The 23,850-nt window shown below is 44.7% G+C and overlaps 1 protein-coding gene across 11 annotated transcripts in view; it reads left to right on the top strand.

Moving 5' to 3' along the window:
• ep300a (E1A binding protein p300 a) overlaps nt 1-23,089 on the top strand; it is a 30,427-nt gene extending 7,338 nt beyond the window's left edge. The window contains exons 5-32 of one of the 11 annotated variants that reach the window (XM_037754270.1): nt 274-393; nt 728-967; nt 1,895-2,000; nt 2,122-2,247; nt 2,868-2,985; nt 3,347-3,479; nt 4,166-4,255; nt 4,582-4,667; nt 4,945-5,097; nt 6,254-6,736; nt 6,969-7,374; nt 7,547-7,665; nt 7,959-8,022; nt 8,949-9,124; nt 10,168-10,256; nt 12,286-12,396; nt 14,074-14,130; nt 14,236-14,313; nt 14,406-14,473; nt 14,753-14,903; nt 15,196-15,342; nt 15,453-15,566; nt 15,749-15,914; nt 16,740-16,907; nt 17,011-17,172; nt 17,575-17,856; nt 17,977-20,160; nt 20,194-23,089. In XM_037754270.1, the coding sequence (XP_037610198.1) occupies nt 274-393; nt 728-967; nt 1,895-2,000; nt 2,122-2,247; nt 2,868-2,985; nt 3,347-3,479; nt 4,166-4,255; nt 4,582-4,667; nt 4,945-5,097; nt 6,254-6,736; nt 6,969-7,374; nt 7,547-7,665; nt 7,959-8,022; nt 8,949-9,124; nt 10,168-10,256; nt 12,286-12,396; nt 14,074-14,130; nt 14,236-14,313; nt 14,406-14,473; nt 14,753-14,903; nt 15,196-15,342; nt 15,453-15,566; nt 15,749-15,914; nt 16,740-16,907; nt 17,011-17,172; nt 17,575-17,856; nt 17,977-20,160; nt 20,194-21,270 (7,274 nt within the window). In that variant the 3' untranslated portion in view covers nt 21,271-23,089. Of the gene's footprint in view, nt 1-273; nt 394-727; nt 968-1,894; nt 2,001-2,121; nt 2,248-2,867; nt 2,986-3,346; nt 3,480-4,165; nt 4,256-4,581; nt 4,668-4,944; nt 5,098-6,253; nt 6,737-6,968; nt 7,375-7,546; nt 7,666-7,958; nt 8,023-8,948; nt 9,125-10,167; nt 10,257-12,285; nt 12,397-14,073; nt 14,131-14,235; nt 14,314-14,405; nt 14,474-14,752; nt 14,904-15,195; nt 15,343-15,452; nt 15,567-15,748; nt 15,915-16,739; nt 16,908-17,010; nt 17,173-17,574; nt 17,857-17,976 lie in introns of all 11 variants that reach the window. The other 10 variants (XM_037754268.1, XM_037754271.1, XM_037754269.1 and 7 more) reach the window with 10 other exon arrangements.
• Nucleotides 23,090-23,850: the final 761 nt, after the last annotated feature.

Here is a 23,850-nt window from a genome sequence, read left to right as displayed (position 1 = left end):
CTAATAAAGGAATATGTCACCTAATGCAACGGTATATCTCTAAAGTAAACGATGCTGGAGGTTATATAAGGCTACACAGACAATACTTGTTAGTTTGTTTTCTGTGTGTCAGCAGCATTTCTTAATCTTTTTTTCCCATGACCTCACTGTTTAATTTTTGTTGTCCTGCCTCTTTTCCCCTCCCTCATACACCTCTGTGTTTCCCAACCCTTTCTGGCTGTCTAACTGCTCTTCCCCCCCCCCCCCCCCCCCCCCCCCCCCCCCCCCCCTCAGTTGCTCACTGCGCGTCATCAAGGCAGATCATCTCCCATTGGAAGAACTGCACCCGACACGACTGTCCCGTCTGTCTGCCGCTGAAGAATGCCGGAGACAAGAGGAACCCGCAGTGTGAGTGTCTGTATCTGACCAAGCAGTGTTATACATTCCTTTTCTTAAAACTGTACACCTTATTGATATTATCATATTGTGTTATTGTGAGATCATCATCAATTCCACTTATTTTTTTTGTGATTTTACAAATACATTGATATATATAGTGCTATTAATATTGTGATACCTTATATTGCCTAGCCTCGCTCTGGTCTGGATAGGAATTACGATAATAGGATTTGCAGCTTTTGCATAGATATTCAGTCCCAGGGTTTTCTTATATTTAGTTTTTATTATTCTGTTGAGCAGATCAGATGTATTATTAACACTCTCCTGTCCTGTCTTTATATCCTAACAGCTCTACTCAGCGCGGCCGCTGCAGGTCTGGGCAGCTCTCTCGGGGCAGTACCCGGTGGCCAACCAAGTACTCCCAACCTCAACCCGCCGAGCCAGATTGACCCCAGCTCCATAGAAAGAGCCTACGCAGCCCTGGGCCTCACCTACCAGGGCAACCAGATTCAGGTGCAGACTACCCAGCCCAACATGTCCAATCAGGGCTTGCCAGGCCAGGCTGGCATGAGGTCTCTGAACCCAATGGGTGAGTTGGGATGCATGTTCACTGGCTTTACTCTCCAGAAAGATATACTTTCCCCTGTTACCAATAGCGCTCAGAGCAATTTTTCCAGAGCCCAGGCAATAATTTGAAAAAGCACTTAACATTTTCAGAATAAGAGAATTACATAGTATATCATGTAATATTATATAGTTTGATGCTTCAAGTGGCCTTCAGTAGTCGCATATTGCCAGCAGGAAGTCTGGAAATTGCCTGCCAAAAGTATCTTTCAAAGGGCTCCAGGTAAAAACATAGAGGACCCCTGTAGATGCAGTACGGCTGGGCAATATGGCCAAAATCTTCTATCACCATCTAGGTCATTTCATATCTCAAAAACGATATAAATCGCAATATAGCATGTTTTCTAGTAATTAAATAAATAAATAGTCTATATGAAATAACCACATTGTAAAGCCTATTTTTGTATATTCCTGTGTGAATTAAATACTTAAGAAAATACTCAGAAATTATATATATAAAAAAAATATTTCCATATATACAGTATATTTCCAGCTATACACTGACTGTTTACATACATGCACACAAAGATTATCAGATTAAGACAATAGTTTGATTTATCTGAGTTTGATCAGATTTTCTGAGAAATTTGAGTTTGTATGTTGGCGTCTTGTTATTTACAATTTAAACAAGGTAATTGTGTATCACGATATACGATTTAATCACGATACAATTCCATTGAAAGACTATAAATTAAATAATAAAAAAATAAACCATATTGAATTATGGCCCAGCCCTAAGTCAGATCAGCACCTCAAGAATATGTTTTTGATGCCATGTAGCTTGAAGACATTACTGAGTACATGTCCAAGAGCAAGGTGTATAACTGTTTTATTATTAGTTGGGGAACACAAGGAATGCAAATGTATGATGTCCTCTCCTTTCCATGTGCAGGTACGAATCCTATGGGAGTCAATGGAGGTGTGGGATCTTCCCCTCAGAGCCAACAAGCCAGCCTGCTGCAGGACACCATGATGCACCTCAATGTGAACAGCCAAGGGTAAGAAGGAACACACAGATACCTTGATTAGAAGAACCTATCATGGCTACATCAGACCACGGCACACACATCTATATTTTATTAAGAGAGGGTAATCATTATGTCCTCCTATCTCTCCCAGTCTGATGAATGATTCCGGTGGGGTCGGCTCCATGCCCACAGCAGGCCCCCCCTCATCCTCAGGCATGAGGAAGAGCTGGCATGAGGACATCACGCAGGACCTACGAAACCACTTGGTACACAAACTGTAAGTATTAAAGAGGAGCTCCACACTATTTCTTTTTGCACTGTACATTTGATCGTGTTCTTGTTGGCGTATTATGTTATGCCAAGGGATTTTTCCACCAATATGCATATTGTGGGAGTGTAGACAGACTGATTGGACTTGAAAAAGTTCAGTTAAGCTGGGTGATTGTAGCCCCAGTTTGTGCCACTCGCATATAACTGCTGGCAAGATATAACATCAGCAAGCCTTCATAAGCGCACTGGTGGAGAGACAATGCCGTACTTAAACGAGAGATTTATTCCTCTTCAGCAGCAGTAAACGCAACTCATGTACCAGGCAATAACTGTGCTATATTCAGAGCTTAACAAGATATTTATTGCTGACGAACAGTAACGTTAACCACAATAAACACCAGGGCTATGACTATGGCACTTTCCCAAAGACGCATGCAAACTCACCGGGTAATGCCTCTTTTAGTAAAGCCGCTAGCCCAGCTACAGCACAGGTAACCACAAAGAAATGCTCTCAAAGGGACTCAAAATTTGTTTAAGCAGTACTTTGACTGAGACCTGAGTTAACGATTACACTTTCACCTTCTTTCTTCCTCTTTTTGCTTCCCTTCTTTGTTCTCCCACCCACAGTGTTCAGGCCATCTTTCCGACTCCAGATCCCGCCGCTCTCAAGGACCGTCGAATGGAGAACCTGGTGGCCTATGCCAGAAAAGTTGAGGGAGACATGTATGAGTCAGCCAACAGCAGAGTAAGTCGCCATCAAAGGGAGAGACTGCTGGGAAGTTTCATCATTTGTCATTTTGCAGCTGTAGCCAGCCACTTGTTAGCCCGTTAAGTTAAAAAAAGCACAATTGTTGGACATAGGTGAAAACCTAGAGCGTATGAGCTTGACTGATGAATTACTTTAAGTTTACTACAGCAGAGAACGCCTTTCATGTGTGTTATACTGTTGCTAACTTGTCTTTTTTTAGTTAGAGATCCTCAAATAACTTTTACTGTAGTTGTATTCATTTCATCAAGAGTAGATATTCAAAGAGTGTTTTTCTACTGCTCTTCCATGTTTGGAGAAATCTACCCCCCCTTATTTCGTTACCCTCTCTTTTCGCCAGGCTGAGTACTATCACCTGCTAGCGGAGAAGATCTATAAGATCCAGAAGGAGCTGGAGGAGAAGAGGAGGACCCGGCTCCAGAAGCAGGGTCTGGGTATCGGGATGGGTCAGCCCCCCACTGGACTGCCTCCAAGTGAGTGGACATTCAGCATACGTAGACTTGGATGAGCTAATGTTAACGCTGGGCTGCACGCATTCATGTGAATGAATATTTAATCCGGCGGGAATGTGACATTTGGACATTTTAGCATTGTTTTGTATCTCTTACCTCGTGCTTTGAGATGTAAAGACAGCCATGATGTGTGACTGCAGATATGTTACTACAGGATTATTTATATCATATTGTATTATCTTGATGTCCTCTTTTTAATGCATTTGGCAGAATTTAAGGGCCCAATTAAGTAAATTTTCAAGATCTAATTTTCTTGTTTATTAGACAAAGGGTGCAATCACGCCACCGGATTTTAAAAGTGACTGAATAGATTTACCCGTAGCTTGTTTATTGGACAGTTTTGTCATCCTACGTGGTTGGAAAATGGTGAGCTGTTAAGGGGAGTTAACGTGAATCTTGTTTTTCCTCTGCCAATTTTGCCATGCATTACACCTTGTCCAGTGTTTTCTCACAGAAAACTTTCCTTCCAGGTGTCTCTGTTCAGTCATTTTTTTGCCACAAGTCCAAATAATACTGATCTTATCTCACCAAACAAACAGAAAAAAAGATTAAACATTTGTACAAACCACACAATCCACACGTGCTTGGTTGGTGCATCTCCACCTCTCCCTCTCTCCTATGCACAGACTTAATTTTTTAAGCTTCAGTCTCTGTTCTTACAGACGGTCCCCTCCCTGACCCATCAATGGTGCGACCAGCTGGACCAAATCAGATGGTCAGCAGGATGCAAGTCCCAGGTAAAGAACCACTGTTAAGCAGGACGCATTATTTAAATTCATCAGTTTATGGTAGGACCAAAAATTTGACACATTTTAGTTGTTGTATCAGCACAAATGCAAATTTAAGTCAAAAAGACAAACTCCTTTTTTCACAAGAATGGTTTACAAGTGTTATTTTTTGGTGTTGACGGCGCATTGTGTTTAGGACACTTTTACACAACAACATAGAAATCACACTCCTGCACAATGCATGGGAACTATTTAAGAACAAAATACAATATGTAGTGTGGTTTCCACACTAAATGTTCTGTGTTGTATCATAACAGTCTCTGTGTTTTTGTCAGGTATGAATCAGTTCAATCAGATGGGGATGCAGTCTATGGCCCAGAGGTCCACGCCTCCTCTCCCCATAGGAGCACCTGGTAACCAGGTCAGTACTGATCACACACCGTGTATCACATAGTATAGTTTTTAATGTGCCCATAAACACAATTTAAGAATTCACTTGAGTGTACTGTGTCTTTTTATACAGTGGCTACCAGAGTGTATTGTTTGAAAGTTCAAAGAAGTATGAGTATCAAAATACAATTTAAATGGGCAGAAGCTGAATTGTTACTAGCTTACATAAATGCTGCTTTAACCAGTCAGATGGCTTGGCAGAAAAGTCGCATAGGCATTTTTAACCCCTTGCCCTTTGAATCCTCTAGATGGGAATGGTCGCGCCCAGGATGGGGCAGCCTAATGTCAACCAGCTGCAGAACCAGTATCTGTCCCAGGGGCAGTTTCCTGGCTCAGGACCAGGAGTTGGACCAGCTCAGCCTGGGATGACCCAACCTGGAGCCCAGTCAAGCATGGCACAGGTAAGGTTGCCTAAAGTTATCTATCCTGTTAGTCAGAGATTTATTAATAGGGAATGTGTGGCAAGTTTATCTTTTATTTAGGACAGAGGTTGATTCTGAAGCACAAAAATTTATTTTGTCTTTCAGCATTCTGTATGATAAGAAATATTCTAAGGATACAGTTACAATCAGTAGACTTTACCTTTATGATGTATACTCTATCAAATACTTCACAGCATCTAAAGTTGGAGGATTGTAGATGCTAGTGTAAAATGCAATTGTTTGACCAATCAGGACCATCCAGTACAAACAAACAACACCCCAATAGTTCCTTTACCATTAGAGAGTACTACTATTAGGGACCTAGAGTAGGGACCTTTTGGGACAGGATCTTTGGTTCTGGAAAGACATCTAGAAATGTAGCGTTCTTTAAAAACAATCATGGGTTAATAGAAAAGTATCTGTAATATACAATGCCTAAAATTAAACCACTGAGGACCTGGTAAACAACTTCTCCTTCTGGAGCTTTGTTGTTATGCAAATCATTTTTTTTGATGATCCTAAGGCCGCTTTCACAAGCCAACTTTTAGTCTCTTTTAATCAAACTCCGGTGCGCAGTAATTGTACTCAAGTGCGCAACAAAACAAACGATCCGAAATGGCTTGTGAGAGGCCCGTTTCCAAGCAAACCAAAATGCAGGCTGCCTGTGCGGCCATTTGTTGAGATGGAGACAGGTAAACGACAGGTTATCATGAGTGGGAGAGGACGGACCTGCACTTCTGCAGAAGTCCGATGTTTGCTTGACATCTGGGCCGAAGAGAACATACAGAATATGATGCAATATGCAATATTTCAAAGTCTGTGATTCCCTGCAAAGTGGCAGCTCTCGAGACGAAAAAGATAAATTCTCTCCTTCGTACATGCCCCTCAGCTAATTAGTTTCTTAATTTGGTCCGCTTTAATTTGTGCACTGTGAAACTGAACCATACTAAATAGAAAAGGAACCAAAAGTATCAATTTCACTCTGATTCGGACTAGCCAAACGGACCATTGTGTGTGAAAGCGCCCCAAGAGTCATGTCATACGTGCTTAATGTTCTGTTAAAATACCTGAACCTTAATTGACCCTCTTCCTGTCTGTCACCCCTCTCTTCACCCTCATCTTCTTCTATCCTAAGACGCAGATGGGCACTCCTCCTTCTCTTCCAGTTGCTAGTCCTCTAGCACAGCCGGGTTCAGTCGGCGGCCCCGGTAGCGTCTCTGCAGTGGGGCCCATGGGTCCTCAGAGCGTGGGCGGCGGAGGTCCCAACTCGGTCGTCGGAGCCCCCTCAATGACTCCACCTAACGCAAATCAGCAACCCAACTCCATCCCCCATTTGGCAGCCATGCGCGGCTCGCCCTCCCCCGCTCACAGCCGATCTCCTACTCCTCACCAAACGCCCCCCAGACTAGCCGGCTCCCAGACCCCGCAGCCGCACACCCCTAACGCACCACAGCTGGGTCCACCTTCAGTCCCCCAGCAGAACCAGCTGAGCCAGGGCCCCGGCTCCAACAAGCCCCTCCAGCAGCAGCAAATGGGGTCCGCTGGTTCGACCACTCCATCCCACCCTGGAATGGCCTCCAGCTCGATGCCGCATGGCGCTCAGCTGCCACGCACTCCGGTCAGTGTGATTTAGCCCTTTAGAAAACTTGCACACTTAAGATCAGTTCACCATATTCCATGGATTCCATTGATCATATAGCAGTAACTCATGTCCTTAAGGTTTATTTTAATCTGCTGCTTCCCCATATATGGCTTGGTCTTTATCATGAGACCAAACATTTTACCGTTGCCTCACTTCGTCATATTCACTATTTCCGTGCACCTGAGTTTGTTTTTTTGTCTCCCTCTAGTTGTCCCAAAAGGGTTCCTTCCCAGCGGACAGTCAGGCTCTGACCCCAGCCTCGGTCAGCAGCCTGGACACTTCCTCCCAGCAGCCACAGTCGAACGCTTCAGCCGCCAACCTCGACCCCAAGATGGAGATCAAGCAGCAGGACGACGAGGACGAGAGCGACCCCGGCAGCTGCTCCAAAGGAGGGAAGCTGAGCAACATCAAAATGGAGGAAAAGCCTGTGAAAATAGAGCTGAAAAAGGAGGAGTGTTCCGGAGAGGGAGGTAAAGGGCTTCCCATGGATACATCGACGACGAAGCCGGCGGCGAGCATCAAGACGGAAGACAGGAAACCGGAGATAAAGAAGGAGGTGAAAGAGGAAGAGGAGACGTCGGAGGCAGCTACACCAACCCCAGTGAAAAAGAAGAGTAGGAAGGACTTTTGATCTTATATGCACTATTTAAACATCTCATTGTATATAATTATTGATCCAAATTGGATGTTTTTCTTTTTTTTTTTGGTAATGGAAGCAGTGTATAATGGAAGTTTTTCGATCACTCTTTAATCCCATTCTCCTCTCTGATCTCTATTTCATCCCAGTCTTCAAGCCAGAGGAGCTTCGTCAGGCCCTGATGCCCACACTCGAATCTCTGTACAGACAAGATCCAGAGTCTCTGCCCTTCAGAATGCCTGTAGACCCGCAGCTACTGTGCATACCTGTACGTATCCCTGCTGAGGTTGACATGTATTTGTTCCTGTGCTTTGTATAAACTGCACTGTCCCTGTCAGTGTTCACCACATCAATGTGTTCTTCTCCTCACTAGCTTAATTGAAACTGTGGTGTAGTTCCCCCACTTTGTGAGAATTTGTGCAAAAAATCCAACATCTCCTGACTGCTGTCGCTTGTGATATATTTAGGATGTAGTTTCCAAACATCTTGCTTTACTTTTTGATGTACTCACAAAAGTTTAAAGTGCTCAGTTTTAAACACATGCCCATTGTGTTCTTGCAGGACTACTTTGATATTGTGAAGACACCCATGGACTTGTCTACTATCAAACGAAAGCTGGATACAGGTTAGTACTTGCTGCTTAAGGGGCCCGTTCACATGCCGTGTCTAAACGCATGGAAAGCCACTTTCTTTCTTTTTTTATCCAAGGTGCTTGGAAGGTTGCCCTCCTGTCGCGCCTGCCGTTACTAGGCAACCAAAACCTGCGTGCTGCGATGACAATGATGATGAAGTTGCGGTAATTTAGCAGTAAAAGCCTCACTGACTAAACTAAACAAAGTCAAAACAAAGAGAAATGCATTTTCCAGCACTGACCCTCACAGTAGCTCTACTGCTCTATTGTCAGTTTGGCTCACCTTCCAACCGGATCTTATGACATCCTCGGACAGAAAGGATGAAGCAAGTAAAATAGTCCGTGGGACAGATCATAAAACTCTGGGTAGTCCTGCACTAAAATGATTAACCTCTCTTCCATATATTTACTGTAGACTGATATTAACAGAAGAAAGAAAAGATACCTGCCAGCTGTGATTGGTTATTCCTTGTCACATGACATGCGGTACGCGCTGCAGCGTTCCAGAAGTTTAACTATTTTTATTTAGGAGCACAGTGTTGCACCATGAAAAATAGGTGCTGGGGAACGCTTGCGCACCTTCCGTGCGTCTACTTTGACAACAATAGATTTGAGGGTGCAAAAAACCTGGCATGTGAACGGCCCCTAATATGACAAAGTGTGGTCATTCCTAGGCAACGTAATTGACCAAAATAGAAGATGGATCAAATTGTGGATACATTTGGTGAAGATGTAAGTGAGTTTGTGATCAAGTTAGGAATATAAAGGCAAGAGTTCATTGAACTGCACCATTTGTCTTGCTGTGTTACAAAGAATAACGTTTATAGGGGATGCTCCAATGAGCCAACTATCTTTAGTTTGGAGCGTGTTTTTTTTTTCTTCATTTTCATCACCCGTCATGTTTTGTGTTGTGGTTGTAGGTCAGTACCAGGATCCCTGGCAGTATGTGGATGACATCTGGCTGATGTTCAACAACGCCTGGCTGTACAACCGCAAAACATCCAGAGTCTACAAGTACTGCTCCAAGCTGGCCGAGGTTTTTGAGCAGGAGATCGATCCCGTCATGCAGAGCCTTGGCTACTGTTGCGGGAGGAAGGTGAGACGGAGTGCTGGAATGTTATATTAGTATTTGACACTAGTCAGTACTCTTTCTGTATTTTGTATGGCCACTCTATTCGCCACATTAAATCTGTACTTGATAAACTTAAAGGCTGAACGGTGACACTGAAACCTTCTTGTTTTCACGGTTTCAAATTAGCAGTTTTGAAACTAACTTCAGATGTTTTTGGTAAAGCTCAGCACGTAATCTTACCTTCAGGTGAACAGAGCCTCCTCTGAGATACAGAGCGTATGAAGTTATGTACGTTGAATACGTGTCTGGATAAGGTGGTGTGTATGAATGTCGCGAGTATGTTTCAGATGCAGAAATTAACTCCCATCATTCACATCCGATAGTGGAAGCAGTGAAGTGGGTTCATAGCTAAATTTGGCCTTGGGCATACCAACACCATATCACATTTCAGCTCTCATTAGACTCTGCTATTTTTGGGTTTTGCAGACAAATAACAAAAGTGATTGGGCCTTATTATGAGAGGCTGGCTGAGGGGTCTACTTCTGACAATGGGACAAAGCAAAGTGGCCCTGGATGTAACAGTAGCTGTAGTAACTTTTTACAAAACTAAGCCAAACAGACATTAGCTCGACTCCACTGTGGGGAGTTTACGGCTGCAATGCGGATGTAGGTTCAGCTCCCACAGCAGGACCTACATCTTTTTAAAATGATATTTCTTTTTTTTAATTTCATCACATATATTTTTCAATGTTCACATCCATGTCAATATTTGTGACCACACGAGTATTATATATCCCTTGCCATAATTTATTCAGACAACAGGAATTTGTAAAATGATGTCACACATCAACACAGTTCCACTCGAAGTTCATAAACTACGAGTCTTGTTTGAGTTAAAGTTCACTTTAGTTGTATTATAAGCCGTACCAGTCAATGTTAACTACCACTGGAAACCCAGAGAGATCTTTACGTGGTGTTGAACCTCGATTAGCTGAATTGGGTGTGACTAAAGTTCCCATTGTTGATGGTCAAGGGATTAATATGTTCTTTATGTTTCTGTCCGTCAGCTGGAGTTCTCTCCTCAGACACTGTGCTGCTACGGAAAGCAGCTGTGCACTATTCCCAGAGATGCTGCTTACTTCAGCTACCAGAACAGGTATGGAGGGAGTGACGAGATGGATGGATGGATGGGTCAGTAGAAGAGGAAGGGATTATAATAGAGATGAATTGGGAAATAACAAGTGTGCATTGAACTGAATTGCACTGAGGGAGATTTTTCAAAGTGTTCATCTGATTAATCTTGTTTCCCCAAACGCTTCCCTTCACTTCACGTTCCCCGTTTATATACCTTCACGTGGTGCCTAAAGCACTGGCATTTTAACAGTCGGTCCTATCTTCTCACATTCTATAAGTTGTTCTTGGTGTCATGAAACTAATCTATAAATAACACCTCAGTACAGAAAAGTATTTCAGCGTTTACTGAAAAGGCTGCACAGACAAAGCAAAGAAAATGCTATTCGTGCTTTTGCATAAAATTCTATGGGCATTTTCTTTTAGGACGAAGCAGCAAAAATCTTTGTTACCGCTCTTCTAAAGTGGTGGACACACTACCCGCGTCAAGAGCGCGTGGCGGCTGCGTGGTGTGTTGTTTTTTATTTCGGCGTCCATGTTAACAGACGCGCGTCTATTTTATAGAATAGAAGTCTCGCCTATTTTTCACGCGAGCCGCTCGCGTCTCAGCTGCATCTCTCAGCAGCAACAGACAGTGAAGGTGATCTATTGACAGTATATTAACATCATATCAGCTACATAATACAGTTTACATGTCTAGACATCTGTAGAATATGTCACAGACAGTGAAGGTGATCTATTGACTGTATATTAACATCATATCAGCTACATTAATACAGTTTACATATCTAGACATCTGTAGAATATGTCACAGACAGTGAAGGTGATCTATTGACGGTATATTAACTTCATACCAGCAAGACTTTACTACAGTTTTGATGTCTATCTGTAGAATATGTTACGGAGATGAAAAAAAGTAAAGACTTATTTTTAAATCAACACTTCCTGCTTTCATTTCAAAATAAAAGCCCTCAGGCGTTTTTTCTATGGACCGAATCCCTTCATTTGTTAACACGAGGCTTTTATTCTGAAATATGAGCAGTCAGTGCTATGACACATGCAGTCACTTTGAGAGCTCCATGAATTGATAAAGTTTGGGGTTTAAATCAACACTTCCTGCTTTTATTTCGAAATAAAAGCCATCAAGCGTTTTTTCTGTGGACAGAATTCCTTCATTTGTTAACACAAGGCTTTTATTCTGAAATATGTGCCGGACAGTGTTCTAGAACACAGAGTGACTTGGAAAGCTCAATGAATGAATATAGTACGGAGTTTTAATTGTGGATTATTACTATTATTTACAAATTACCACACGCAGCCGACACGCAGCCAACACGCGTCTGGTGTGAACACGTGACGCAGCCGCCACGCGACGCAGCCGCCACGCGCTCCTGACGTTGGTAGTGTGCCCACCACTTAACACGGTGGTCCGTTGCGTTCAGATTTTGTATTCTTCAGTTTTTTACACACCCATGAAAACCTTACTGGAATGTGACAGGACCGACTTTAAAATGAACTGCTTGAATGAATGAATGAACAGCTGAGCAGCTGTCTGTGCTTACTTGTTCATATTTGTTCAGTGTCTGTATTATGTCCCGTTACCACTTCCCGCTCAAGTTCACTCCTCACGTTTAGCTGCCGTTGACTCTGCTCCTGCTCTGTTAGCTGTGATGGTGCTTGCTGTTGCTCATCCTCTCATGTCCAAATTGCTAATCTGTGCCTTGCCTCGGCTCTCTGCTGTGTGTTGTCTTGGATGTTCGTCTCTTCTTGTTCCTGCTCCATTTGTCTGTCCTCCCCTTCCGATGGCTGTGGTGTCAACATTGGCTTGCTTTTGGCTTGAACAACCATGCACTTCCAAAACCTTCCATCCCCTATCCCCTCACCCCCTCAAAAATCATGACTGGCTGTTGCGATGACGACTTCCTGCTGTCCTGCGCTCCTACTTCCTGCTTGTTCCTGCTTGTGGCACCCTGCCTTGCCCATGTCCTGTACCAATTGGTGACTGCCCTCCCATGCGCTGTCTGTGATTGACTGTGCCATGGGGAACGGTGTAGATCACCAAAATTTGGGCTTGTTGCTGACAGGTACCACTTCTGTGAGAAGTGCTTCAACGAGATCCAGGGAGAGACGGTTTCCCTGGGCGACGACCCCACCCAGCCACAGACGTGAGTATTAGTCCATTCAATAAGCAAGATAACTCCAGTTAAAAAATTCTTGTTCTATTTGAAAAGTAATCATCAACATTCCTGATATTATAAGCTACGTGCGTTTTCTACTTACTCTTAGAATCGTATTTGACAGTTAACTTTTACAGCAGGGACAGATGATGTAGCCTGTACTCGACAGTTCTGTTGTTATTGCTGAATAATATGGCTTTTTTTTACATTTGAAGCTTTTATTGAGTGTTTCGAATGAAGCTTCAAATGTCTGTCATCATAATTTATGGTGTTGTTAGAGTGCTACTAGAGCGCTCCATTAATAAAGTTGCATGCCTTCCTTTGTGTGCGGCAAGCGGGAGAGCAAACTTTTTTTTGACCGCAGTGAAAACGTTGTTTTTGAAAGGCTAAACGCTAAAGAATATGGATTGAATTAGAATATTTCCTTAGAGAAAAACTAGGGCTCTCAATTGATTAAAATATTTAATTGCGTGATTGTCCATGATTGAATCACGATTAATTGCACATTTTGTATCTGTTCAAAATGTACCTCAAAAGGATATTTGTCAAGTATTTAATACTCTTATCGACATGGGAGTGGGTAAATATGCTGCTTTATGCAAATGTATGTATGTATGTATATTTTAATTATTGGAAATCAATTAACCTAAAACAATGACAAATATTGTCCAGAAACCCTCACAGGTACTGCATTTAGCATAAAAAATATGCTCAAATCATAACATGGCAAACTGCAGCCCAACGGTCAACAACAGCTGTCAGTGTGTCAGTTTGCTGACTTGACTATGAGTTACCCCAAACTGCATGTGATTATCATAAAGTGGGCATGTCTGGCCATGACCGTTTTTCATCGCCAAAGTTTTGCGCAAGTTTGAAGCGTTATTTAGCCTCTTTCTCGACAAGCTAGTATGAGTTACTATTGGTTAGTAACAATGCATTCAGTTGGTCTTTTAGTTTCATATGATGGCAGTATCTTCTCTCTAGCTTTAAAACTGATCCCGCTACAAACCTCCGAAAGATCGACTGTGTTAATGCGTTAAAGAAATTGGTGGCGTTAGAACTAAATTGCGTTAACGCGTTATTATCACGTTAACTTTGGCAGCCCTAATTAAACATGTTGTGAATTTTGGAAATGACTACATCTATCTTTTTTTTCAATACATTTTGACTATTGGCTCTGGAGTTATTGGAAATGTTTGGATCTCACGAGTCGGTCTGGAGTGTCCATATAGCGTTTAGCGAGCACTGGCAGGACACTGGGGAGTGCTTCATCCACAGTGGCACCAGCGACTTTCTGAAAAGTTAAGAGATTTTCAATTAGAAGCGCTCGGAGAGGCCGCACGAAAAAGTCAGAGTGCTCTGAAAAAAGATGCTGGGTGAAGCACTTTTTCTCTAGCTTGCTCATAAAAATTGCTATATGGACACCCAGGGCCTAATAATATTAGTGTAGCCTAGTCGTTATCTGCCACTGTGCAGAAACACCGGGTTTAAACAGAATGAATAGACCATGCAAAAAAAAAAAAAACCTGCTCAGAATTAATAATTAATTTGAATGTCAACGTTATGAATGAAGCTTCGAACTATTTAGTACAGCCCTACTGTATATTGACACAGTTCCTCTTGTTGTTCTACATATTGTCATACTCCCTCTTCATTTTTTTTCAGATCGATTAACAAGGAACAGTTTGAGAAGAAGAAGAATGACACACTGGACCCTGAACTGTAAGTTCGCCAAATGTCAAATATTAGCATTTGGGAAAGAAGATTAAACCAAATTAGTTTCAAGGACTTTATGGAACTTGTATCTTCATCTCTTCCTCCTCTCAGGCTTGTTGAATGTATGGACTGTGGGCGCAGGATGCATCAGATTTGCGTCTTGCACCATGAAACCATCTGGCCATCGGGGTGAGTTCTCAAGGTTCATGTGAAAGTCATTCGCTAAATATTGTTTTTTTTTTATGCAATTAAGCTGACTCAACCCCTTTTTATTTTCATAGTTTTGTATGTGACGGCTGCTTAAAGAAGACAAACAAGACCAGGAAAGAGAACAAGTATTCTGCCAAAAGTAAGTGGCAATGCTTCTTGTGGTTCTATCCCATTTTATCCCCATGTTTTGCTTTCATACAGGAAACTGGTGTACTGAACGTTTGTTCAACCCTCATTTTTACCAATTCATATGAGACTGCTGTCACACATTAATCCCATGTTGTCACCATTTACCGACTCAATGTCACAAGTACAACAATAAACATATTTGGATTAAACAGAATTCTAAATTTCTCATCGCTTGTTTTTCTCCCTGCTAACCAAACTCATGAAAAACGCTTTGCTCTCCCCCATACAGGGTTGCCTCAGACAAAGTTGGGCAGTTACCTAGAGATAAGGGTGAACGACTTCCTGAAGCGTCAGGTCTACCCGGACGCCGGAGAAGTCTCCATTCGCGTCGTCCACGTCTCTGACAAAGTGGTGGAGGTCAAACCAGGCATGAAGTCCAGGTACAAGAACAAGACACATTAGAGTTGGAGACGCCCATCTGGTTTCCTGCTTACAACCACATTTGTGTGTCAAATAGAAACAGACTTAATGACAATATCCATCATGAAAATTCTGCTGTACAGAAATTAAAAGAATTTGTGTTTAGAATCAAATCAAATATTTTCTGTTTGACTTGCTCAAAGTGAGAACTCAGTGCAGAGTAACTGGCTAATATTTTATTAATGCATATATATTTTCTGATAATCTATTTTACAGTCATTGAGTTTAGATGTTTTCTGTTTTTGTCTCCAGATTTGTGGACAGTGGAGAGATGTCGGAGTCTTTCCCATACAGGACAAAAGCCCTTTTCGCGTTTGAGGACATTGACGGAGCAGACGTCTGCTTCTTTGGTATGCACGTTCAAGAGTACGGATCGGACTGCCCTCAGCCCAACCAGAGGTAAGGATATCACCATATTAGAAACATGAATTTTATAAGCTATAATTATACATAATAAGTTACATTTCAGCTGTTGTGATATATTATTATTTCCTCTTTCACCCACTCAGGCGAGTATACATCTCCTACCTGGACAGCGTGCACTTCTTCCGGCCTCGTGCTCTAAGAACAGCAGTCTACCATGAAGTCCTCATCGGCTACTTGGAATATGTCAGGAAGTTGGGGTGAGTGCTGCTGCTCACAGATAACAATTATTTTGGACATGATAATATGAATGCTTATGCGATTTTTTTATTTTATTTTTTATTTTTATTTTTATTCTGACTTGTCCCATCACAAAGCTTACTTTAGTCTGTAAATGAATTTTGCTCATTGTGTACGCATGTCTCTCGCATGTCCTCCTCAGCTACACCACTGGGCACATCTGGGCCTGCCCACCTAGTGAAGGGGACGACTACATCTTCCACTGTCACCCTGCAGATCAGAAGATCCCAAAGCCCAAACGCCTCCAAGAGTGGTACAAGAAGATGTTAGACAAAGCTGTGGCGGAGCGGATAGTGCACGATTACAAGGTAGAGAGGCCATGTTCATCTGTATTCTTATATATATTGGAGGAATGGTCATTTTTTTGGATTACTTTACCAGCTACTTTTCTAACCTAGGGCTAGGTATCGAGACTCGCTAACTTTTAAGGTATCGACCGAAATAACTCTGTAGCAAGTAGAATTGATACTTCTCCAGTCCAACAATGCCTGCAATCGACCCTTTTGGTGCCCAGATCTAGAAAAAAAAGAACTATTTGTATGGTTTTGTTCGCAGCTGATCACCATAAGCGTTCTTCGATTTAATGCGACGCATGATTGGCCCACTCCCGCAACAGCTACAAGCCATCCAGCTGGGATTGTCCGCTTGCACACAGCTCTGAACATTGAGATGTCTGAGCCGGCGGCTAGCTAACAGTGTAACAGCGCTAACAACGGCAGCAGTGCTCACAGAGCTAACAGTTTTTACCGGGGGGGTGGGTGCTATGCTTTCGCGACAACTTGATCCCGCCACCGTGGGTCGGTGGACGGCATTATCAGCGGTAACTGCTGTATGGGCGCTGTGCAGTGCGGCAGCGATAAGCCAGTGGTACACACAAGCAGCTTCCATTCACATGATGGGTATTGAATGAAGTACTCTATTGGTATCATATCACTTTAAGGGTAATCATATTGGTACTGGCATTGTCATTTTTTAAACCAGCCCATGGCTATTTTTCTCCTCCAGTGTGTATGTAGCACAGCAGGGAAGATTAACTTCATTGTAAATAAATGTAACGGTGTAGCTGATAGGAAGGCCTGATTTGAATACCACCCGTGCAAAACGCTAACTTTATTTTCAATTTACCCCAAAAGGATGTCTTCAAGCAGGCGACAGAGGATCGTTTGACCAGTGCCAAGGAGTTGCCTTACTTCGAGGGCGACTTTTGGCCCAATGTGTTGGAGGAGAGCATCAAAGAGCTGGAGCAGGAGGAGGAGGAGAGGAAGAGGGAGGAGAACAGCACGTCCAATGAGAGTATTGATGTAAGAATGCGAAGATCTATCAAATCGGTCCTGAAGAGCGGTTGGAATTATGAAGAAGAAGGTTTCTTGTTGATCACTGATATTCCCCTTCTTTCTTGTGCAGGACACAAAAGGTGACAGTAAAAATGCAAAGAAGAAGAACAACAAGAAGACGAGTAAGAACAAGAGCAGCCTGAGCCGAGCCAATAAGAAGAAGCCAGGGATGCCCAATGTCTCCAATGACCTTTCACAGAAACTCTATGCCTGTATGGAAAAACACAAAGAGGTATGGAAAAAGGAAATGATACATCACTCATGCTTATTTATAAAGATCATTTTTTGGGGCTTTTTATTGAGAGTGATAGTGATAGTGGTGAAATGGGGAGAGAGAGGGGATGACAATGCAGAAAGGGCCACAGGTCGGATTCGAACCCTGGGCCACTGCAGCAAGGACTCGCCTAATTGATACATGGGGGCGCCCGCTCTACCCGGTGAGCTAACCGGCACCCCTCTCATGCTTATTTAAATGCCTGCATCTTATCACTCTCAAGCAATTTACTGAAGGAGTGGAATGAGTGGACTGGAAGAAAGCTCAATTATTGACTAGATTTTCTGGCACCAGTTGCTTTAAAAGACGGCATTTCACCACCTGTCCCTCATCTGTTCGCCCCTCTTTTTCCTGTCCTAGGTGTTCTTCGTGATCCGGCTGATCGCAGCACCCATGGCGAATGCCTTACCCCCTATTACGGATCCGGATCCCCTTATGGCGTGTGACCTCATGGACGGCCGCGACGCTTTCCTGACACTGGCCCGAGACAAACACCTGGAGTTCAGCTCGCTGAGGAGGTCCATGTGGAGCTCCATGTGCATGCTGGTGGAGTTGCATAACCAAAGCCAGGACCGCTTCGTCTACACTTGTAATGAGTGTAAGCACCACGTGGAGACTCGCTTCCACTGTACCGTCTGCGAGGTGAGTTCGGGAGGTGTTGTTTTGGTGGGTCCCGAAAAATACGTACATTATTGGATTTACGTTAATGTTAACCTGCTACGTATCGCGTCTAAACATTTGTTTTCATGCCATCCCTCACAGGATTACGACCTCTGCATCACGTGCTACAACACTAAGGGCCATGTGCACAAGATGGAGAAGTTAGGCCTCGGGTTGGACGACGAGAGCAACAACCAGGCCGCCGCAACCACTCAGAGCCCCGGAGACTCCCGTCGCCTCAGCATCCAGCGCTGCATCCAGTCCCTCGTCCACGCCTGCCAGTGTCGAAACGCAAACTGCTCTCTGCCGTCCTGCCAGAAGATGAAACGCGTCGTTCAGCACACGAAAAGCTGCAAGAGGAAAACCAACGGTGGCTGCCCCATCTGCAAGCAGCTCATCGCGTTGTGTTGCTACCACGCCAAGCACTGTCAGGAGAACAAGTGTCCGGTTCCGTTCTGCCTAAACATCAAGCACAAGCTCCGGCAGCAGCAGCTGCAGCACCGGCTCCAGCAAGCCCAGATGCTACGGAGGAGGATGGCCAGCATGCAGAGAGTGGGCCAGCCTGCTCCTGGAGGAGCTCCCGGGGGCAACGGCCTGCCTTCTCCAGGAGCCAACAACGGAGCAACCGGTCCTGGTACCCCTACATCTGTGGGCACGCAACCTCCTACCCCACAGACGCCCACCCAGGGGAACATGCCTGCACTTCCGCAGCAGCAAGGAGTTGGGATGGGTGGAATGGGAGGAATGGGAACCCCAGGCCAGCAACAGCAGGTTCAACAGCAAGGTGGTGCCATGCCCCCTCAACATCATCTCCATCAGTTTCAGCAAGTGGGTGGAGGAGGTGGAGGGGGGATGATGAACTCTCCTCAGCAGCAGATGGTGCCTCAGCTCCAGCAGCAGCCTCCCAATGTCCAGCAGCAGCAGCACCCTGGTGGTTTGCCTCCGTACAACCCCAGACCGCCTGGGGCTTCTCCTCTCCACCCGTCCCTGGGTAAACCTGGCCTGGGTCCAGCCACCCCACCCCAGCAGCAGCAACCCAACCAGGGCCCGGGGTCCATGCCTGTACAAGGCCAGCAGCAAGGGCCCCCTCTGGCTGCTGTAGAGACGGCCCTAAAAATCCAGCGCCTAGCGGAGAACCAGAGACAGATGGCTCAGGCCCAGGCCCAAGCCCAGATACGTGGCTTGGGACAGGGGGGCATGATACCCCAGCATCCTCACCACCAGAACACCCAGGCCCAGATGGGCATGCCCCACATTGGGGCCCAAGGCATGACCCCCCAGGCACCGGGAGTTGTTGGCAGGACTATGTTAGACCCTCAGCAACAGGGAATGCTAGCGGGGATGCAGCAAGGCGGCCCCCAGTCGCAGTTGCCGCCTCAAGTTCAGCAGCAGCTCCAGCAAGTCCAGCAGGGAGGTGGTGGACAACTTCAGCCAGCAAACCAGCAGTGGGGTGCTGGCGGACCAGCCATGAACCAACAACAACGGCAAGCCATGATGGGTCACATGGCACCGCAGCCAGCGGTTACTCAGCAACAGCAGCAGCAGATGAATCAGCAACAGCCGCAACCAGGAAACCGCGGGCTGATGCAGGTAATGGGTGTATCAGGAGGGGCAGCAGGGTCGCCTAATTCAATAGCGGCTGCAGCCGCGTCAGGAAACCTACCCCAGGCAGCACTACAAGACCTCCTGAGAACACTGCGCTCTCCGAGCTCACCCCTTCAACAGCAGCAAGTCCTCAACATCCTTCGTTCCAACCCGACCCTTATGGCCGCTTTTATCAGGCAGAGAGCAGCCAGGTACCAAGGTGGTCAGGGTGGCCCTGGAGGAGTGGTAGGGCCTCCAAATGGGGGCCCTGGAGGGGTGAGGTTCGCAGGGGCTGCTGGAGTACTGCCCGTTCTAGGAGGGGCTAACATGGATGGACAGCAGCAGGTTAATGTGAACCAGGCAGGCCAGCAAGGGATGAGCATGGCTCAGGGTGGAGCAGGAGGAGGGAATATGCCCACCATGGCTCAGCTTCAGCAGCTACAACAGCAGCAGCAGCAGCAGCAACAACAACAGCAGCAGCAACAACAGCAACAGCAGCGCCCAATGTTGCCTGGGAATCTACAGCAACAGCAAATGGCTGCATTACAGCAGCAGCAGCAACAACAACAGGGAGCAATGCAAGCAAGGGAGGGAGCAATGCAGCAAGGCAACATCACCAATATGACGCCGCAGTTCAGAGAGCTGTTGATGAGGAGACACCTGCAGCAGCAGCAACAACGACAACAACAGCAACAGCAGCAGCAACAACAACAACAACAACAACAACAACAACAACAACAACAACAACAACAACAACAGATGGGAAACCACGGGCAGTTCCAGCAGCCTCAAGGACTCCAGCAACAAGGCCAGCAAGGTTTCATGCAGCCTGGCCAGGGACAGCCAGGGATACCCCCCTCTTCCCAACCCCAGCCTGGGGGTGGAGGCGTAGGGGGTCCCCAGCAGCAGCAGGGAGGACCACAGGGTGGGCCGGGACAGCAGCAAGGCTACCCAAACTCCATGTCGCAAGTAGCTGCAGCGCTCCAGCAGCGGCTCCAGCATCAGATGCAGATGCAGCAACAGCAGCAGCAGCAACAACAACAGCAGCAACAACAACAGCAGCAGCAAAATACAATGGGTGGGCTTCAAGGACAAGACGGAGGGCCCGGTGGAGGCACAGGAGGACCAGGAGGGCCTCCGCTCCAGCCTGGACAAGGGGGACCAGGGCCGGGGCAGCAACAGCAAGGTGGAGTCGGCGGCGGGGGCGGCGGGCCCCCACTGCCGCAGACAACCCAAAGCATGCTCCACCAGAACATCCACCAGAGGCTCCTGCAACAGCAGCAGCAGCATCTGGGCGGGGGCTCTCCAGCGCAGCACAGCAGTCCCATGAGTCCTCAACAGCAGATGGCGCAGTCCCCGCACCATCTCCAAGGACAAGGCGGACACGGTCCACTCAGCAGCCAGGTCAGGTCGCCCCAGCCGTCGCCGAGGCCGCAGTCGCAGCCGCCGCACTCCAGCCCGTCCCCGCGCATGCAGCCCTCGTCCCAGCCTCAGCCTCAGCCCTCGCCTCATCGCATCTCGCCGCAGACCCAGACCGGCTCGCCCCACCCGGGCCACTTAGGCCAACATCACCCCAGCATGGCGCCGCCCCAACCTCCGCAACCCCAAGCGTTATCTCAGCCGGGTAGTTCTGTAGATCCCGGTCAGTTCAGCTCGGACCAGAACTCCATCATGTCCCAGCTGAGCGGGATGACGGGGATGCACGGCGGGCAGGGGGGACAGTCGGACATGTTGGGGGGGAATAACAACGGCAGCAACAACAACCAGGAGCTGGGAACGAACATTAACCACAACAGTTTAGACCTTATGTAGCCTCGACTGTCTCTCCGTCTCGACGCTCTGATCAGTCGCCCCAAATCACAAACTGCCATGAAAGGAGAGCGAGGCGGGACTACAGCTTTTGGGCTTTTAGAAGTTTTTATTTTTTATTTAAATATTTTTGTGATGTATAAATATGAACTGAAGCTTCCTTCCTATGGGAGATGCAAAATAAATCTTAGAAGTCAATAAATGAATAAATTAAAACAATGGTAAGTTATTGCTGTTAATATATATCTATATATTTTTGCCAATTGTGTACAAAAAGGTGGAAGGGCAGTGTTTCAGGTTGAAGATATTTCTTCCTTAGTCTATGACACAATATTTTTGGGGACTTTGCCTTTTTATGAATATTTTTAAGATTTTAAATGTGGCTAAAAATTAAAAGTGAGTTGACACGATGTACCTTTTTTATCGTTTTGTTTTCCTCCTCAAATACCCAGTCATAATTGTATCTATTTTGCAGAGTATATTTTATTTCTGAATTTATTATTTTTTCTCCCCCCCCCTCAATGGATCGTAATACAAGCATCAACATATCTTCTGTTACAGGAAATCTCTTTTTTCTGGACAGTTTTCACAGCAATGTACATTTTACAGCGACCGCAACGATTCACATATATAGAATTTATTTTATACGATAGGTGGGCGGGAGGGGGCGTTAAATGCAGTTTGATTTTGGCAGGTTGTTTTTGTTTTCACAGGGTTTATAGGTTGGAATTAAACCTCAACAGTGTTTTGGGGAGTGGGCGACACTGGTCGTATTTTTCTGCAAACAATGGCCAGATCCGCAGAACAAATCCTTGCACCCACAGGCCACCTCCAGTTCTCCTATGAATGTGCACACCTTCCTTACCCTGACCCACCTCACCCACCCACCCCCTGCAGGAAATGAACTGTTGATGTCCGATCGTCTAGCTGTTAGAGGCGTATTGTGCCCCTGTTTCAAGCTGGCCGATGTTGAAAGGTTGTGCGTGTACATATATTACAACCTTGTTTATGAACTGTGACTCAGAAAGAGGTCGATATGTGTTTTGGGCTGCAGAGGTTTGAGAAAATCCTGCCTGTATCCTCAACGGTTTCACTTTCACTACTTTCCTCTCTTTCCCTTTTGTTCCTCATCCTCAACCACAAGATTTAATTCAATGTTAGTACTGTACAAAGTAAGAAATGGTGGACTTAGATACTGTTTTTGTAATGAAATTGAAAGATGTAAAAAAAAAAAAAAAAAAAAAAAAACCTGTACATACTTTAAATCCTTATGAGCAGAGACGTTATTTTCTGCTGCTTGTTTCCCCTCTTGTTTGATTGGATATTTGCTGTATCTGTAAAAAAAAGACAAAAAACTACAAAAGTACTCCTGAGCTACTGTACAGTATTGAGATTCTTTTCTAAAAGGTACAGTGTGGGGTGTAGTAGGTCACAAGCACCAATGCGCCTTTTTCTGTGTATTTTTGACAAGGTTTTAGGGATGGGAGGGGGTTATCGCAACAAGTCGCACACCTGAACAATCTCAAAACTTAAAGACGATGTAGAGCCGAGACGGGTTAGAGGTGTGATCGGAAAGAGTTTAAATTTGGTCATTTAGCTTTTTACGGAGAGGACTGAAGACACAATATTCACATGCTCACTATTTTTCTCAAAAGGTTGGGCTTGCTGGGTATGGGGAGGGGACGCGTCAGAACCAGGTGGCAATATATCTTGAGACTTATTTTATAAGAAAAAAACAAGGAAAAACTGTCTTTTATATATAGATATATTATTTAATTTTATTTTTTGGAAATAAAACTTGAAGCTACAGGAATTATTAGATAAAAACATGTTTTGTTTTGTATTAAAGATGTTATGGTGATGCAAAAAGACACTGCAGACAGTCATTCAGTTTGCCCTGGGGGAGGCCGTGGAGTATATTATACCATCCCTTTTTCAGAAATGTTTCATGTACATGAATATAGTTGTAAACATACTGAATCACTGTACAAACTGATGGCAACTGAACAAATAGTTTTGTTTTTAATCATTTCTTCTCCTAAACAGAGACTGGAAATAAGACTATTTAAATATTTGTTTAGTATTCAAATGGAATCTTTGACCACTTTTTCGTTCCTCTTGTTAACAATTTTTTGGTGCTTGCTGAGAGAAAGCAAAAATAACTGTTGCTCCATTTTCATTAGTTTCTTTTTTTAAGTTATTTTGGTGGTCTGATTGTTTTTTGCCAATAAATTAATTGTACAATAAAGTATGTTTGTACCATTGGAAAAATACTCAATTGTTGCCTCGTTTTTCACATTTATGTAAGAGATTTTTTCTGCAGGTAAATAAATGACTATTTAACACATTTGAGCATCGCTTGATGGAAATTCATGGTATTTGTAGTCTCAAAGTTTTACATTTTCTAATTATGAAATCAGTTTGAACGAGAGCTAGAGCGATAAAGCTGCCAGGCCGATATATCAACTGATATTAGCTTGTTGCAGATCCATCAGTATCAATGTATACTGTATGTCAGTCAATAAATAAATAGTTTTTCAGCAGTAAAATGTCCCGCTCAGTAGGGATGTCACAATACCAGAA

The sequence above is a fragment of the Sebastes umbrosus genome, chromosome 20 (genome assembly GCF_015220745.1).
Source record: "Sebastes umbrosus isolate fSebUmb1 chromosome 20, fSebUmb1.pri, whole genome shotgun sequence".
Classification (NCBI taxonomy): Eukaryota; Metazoa; Chordata; class Actinopteri; order Perciformes; family Sebastidae; genus Sebastes; species Sebastes umbrosus.
Note: the sequence above shows the minus strand (reverse complement) of the source record. Positions and strands in the feature narration are given on the sequence as shown.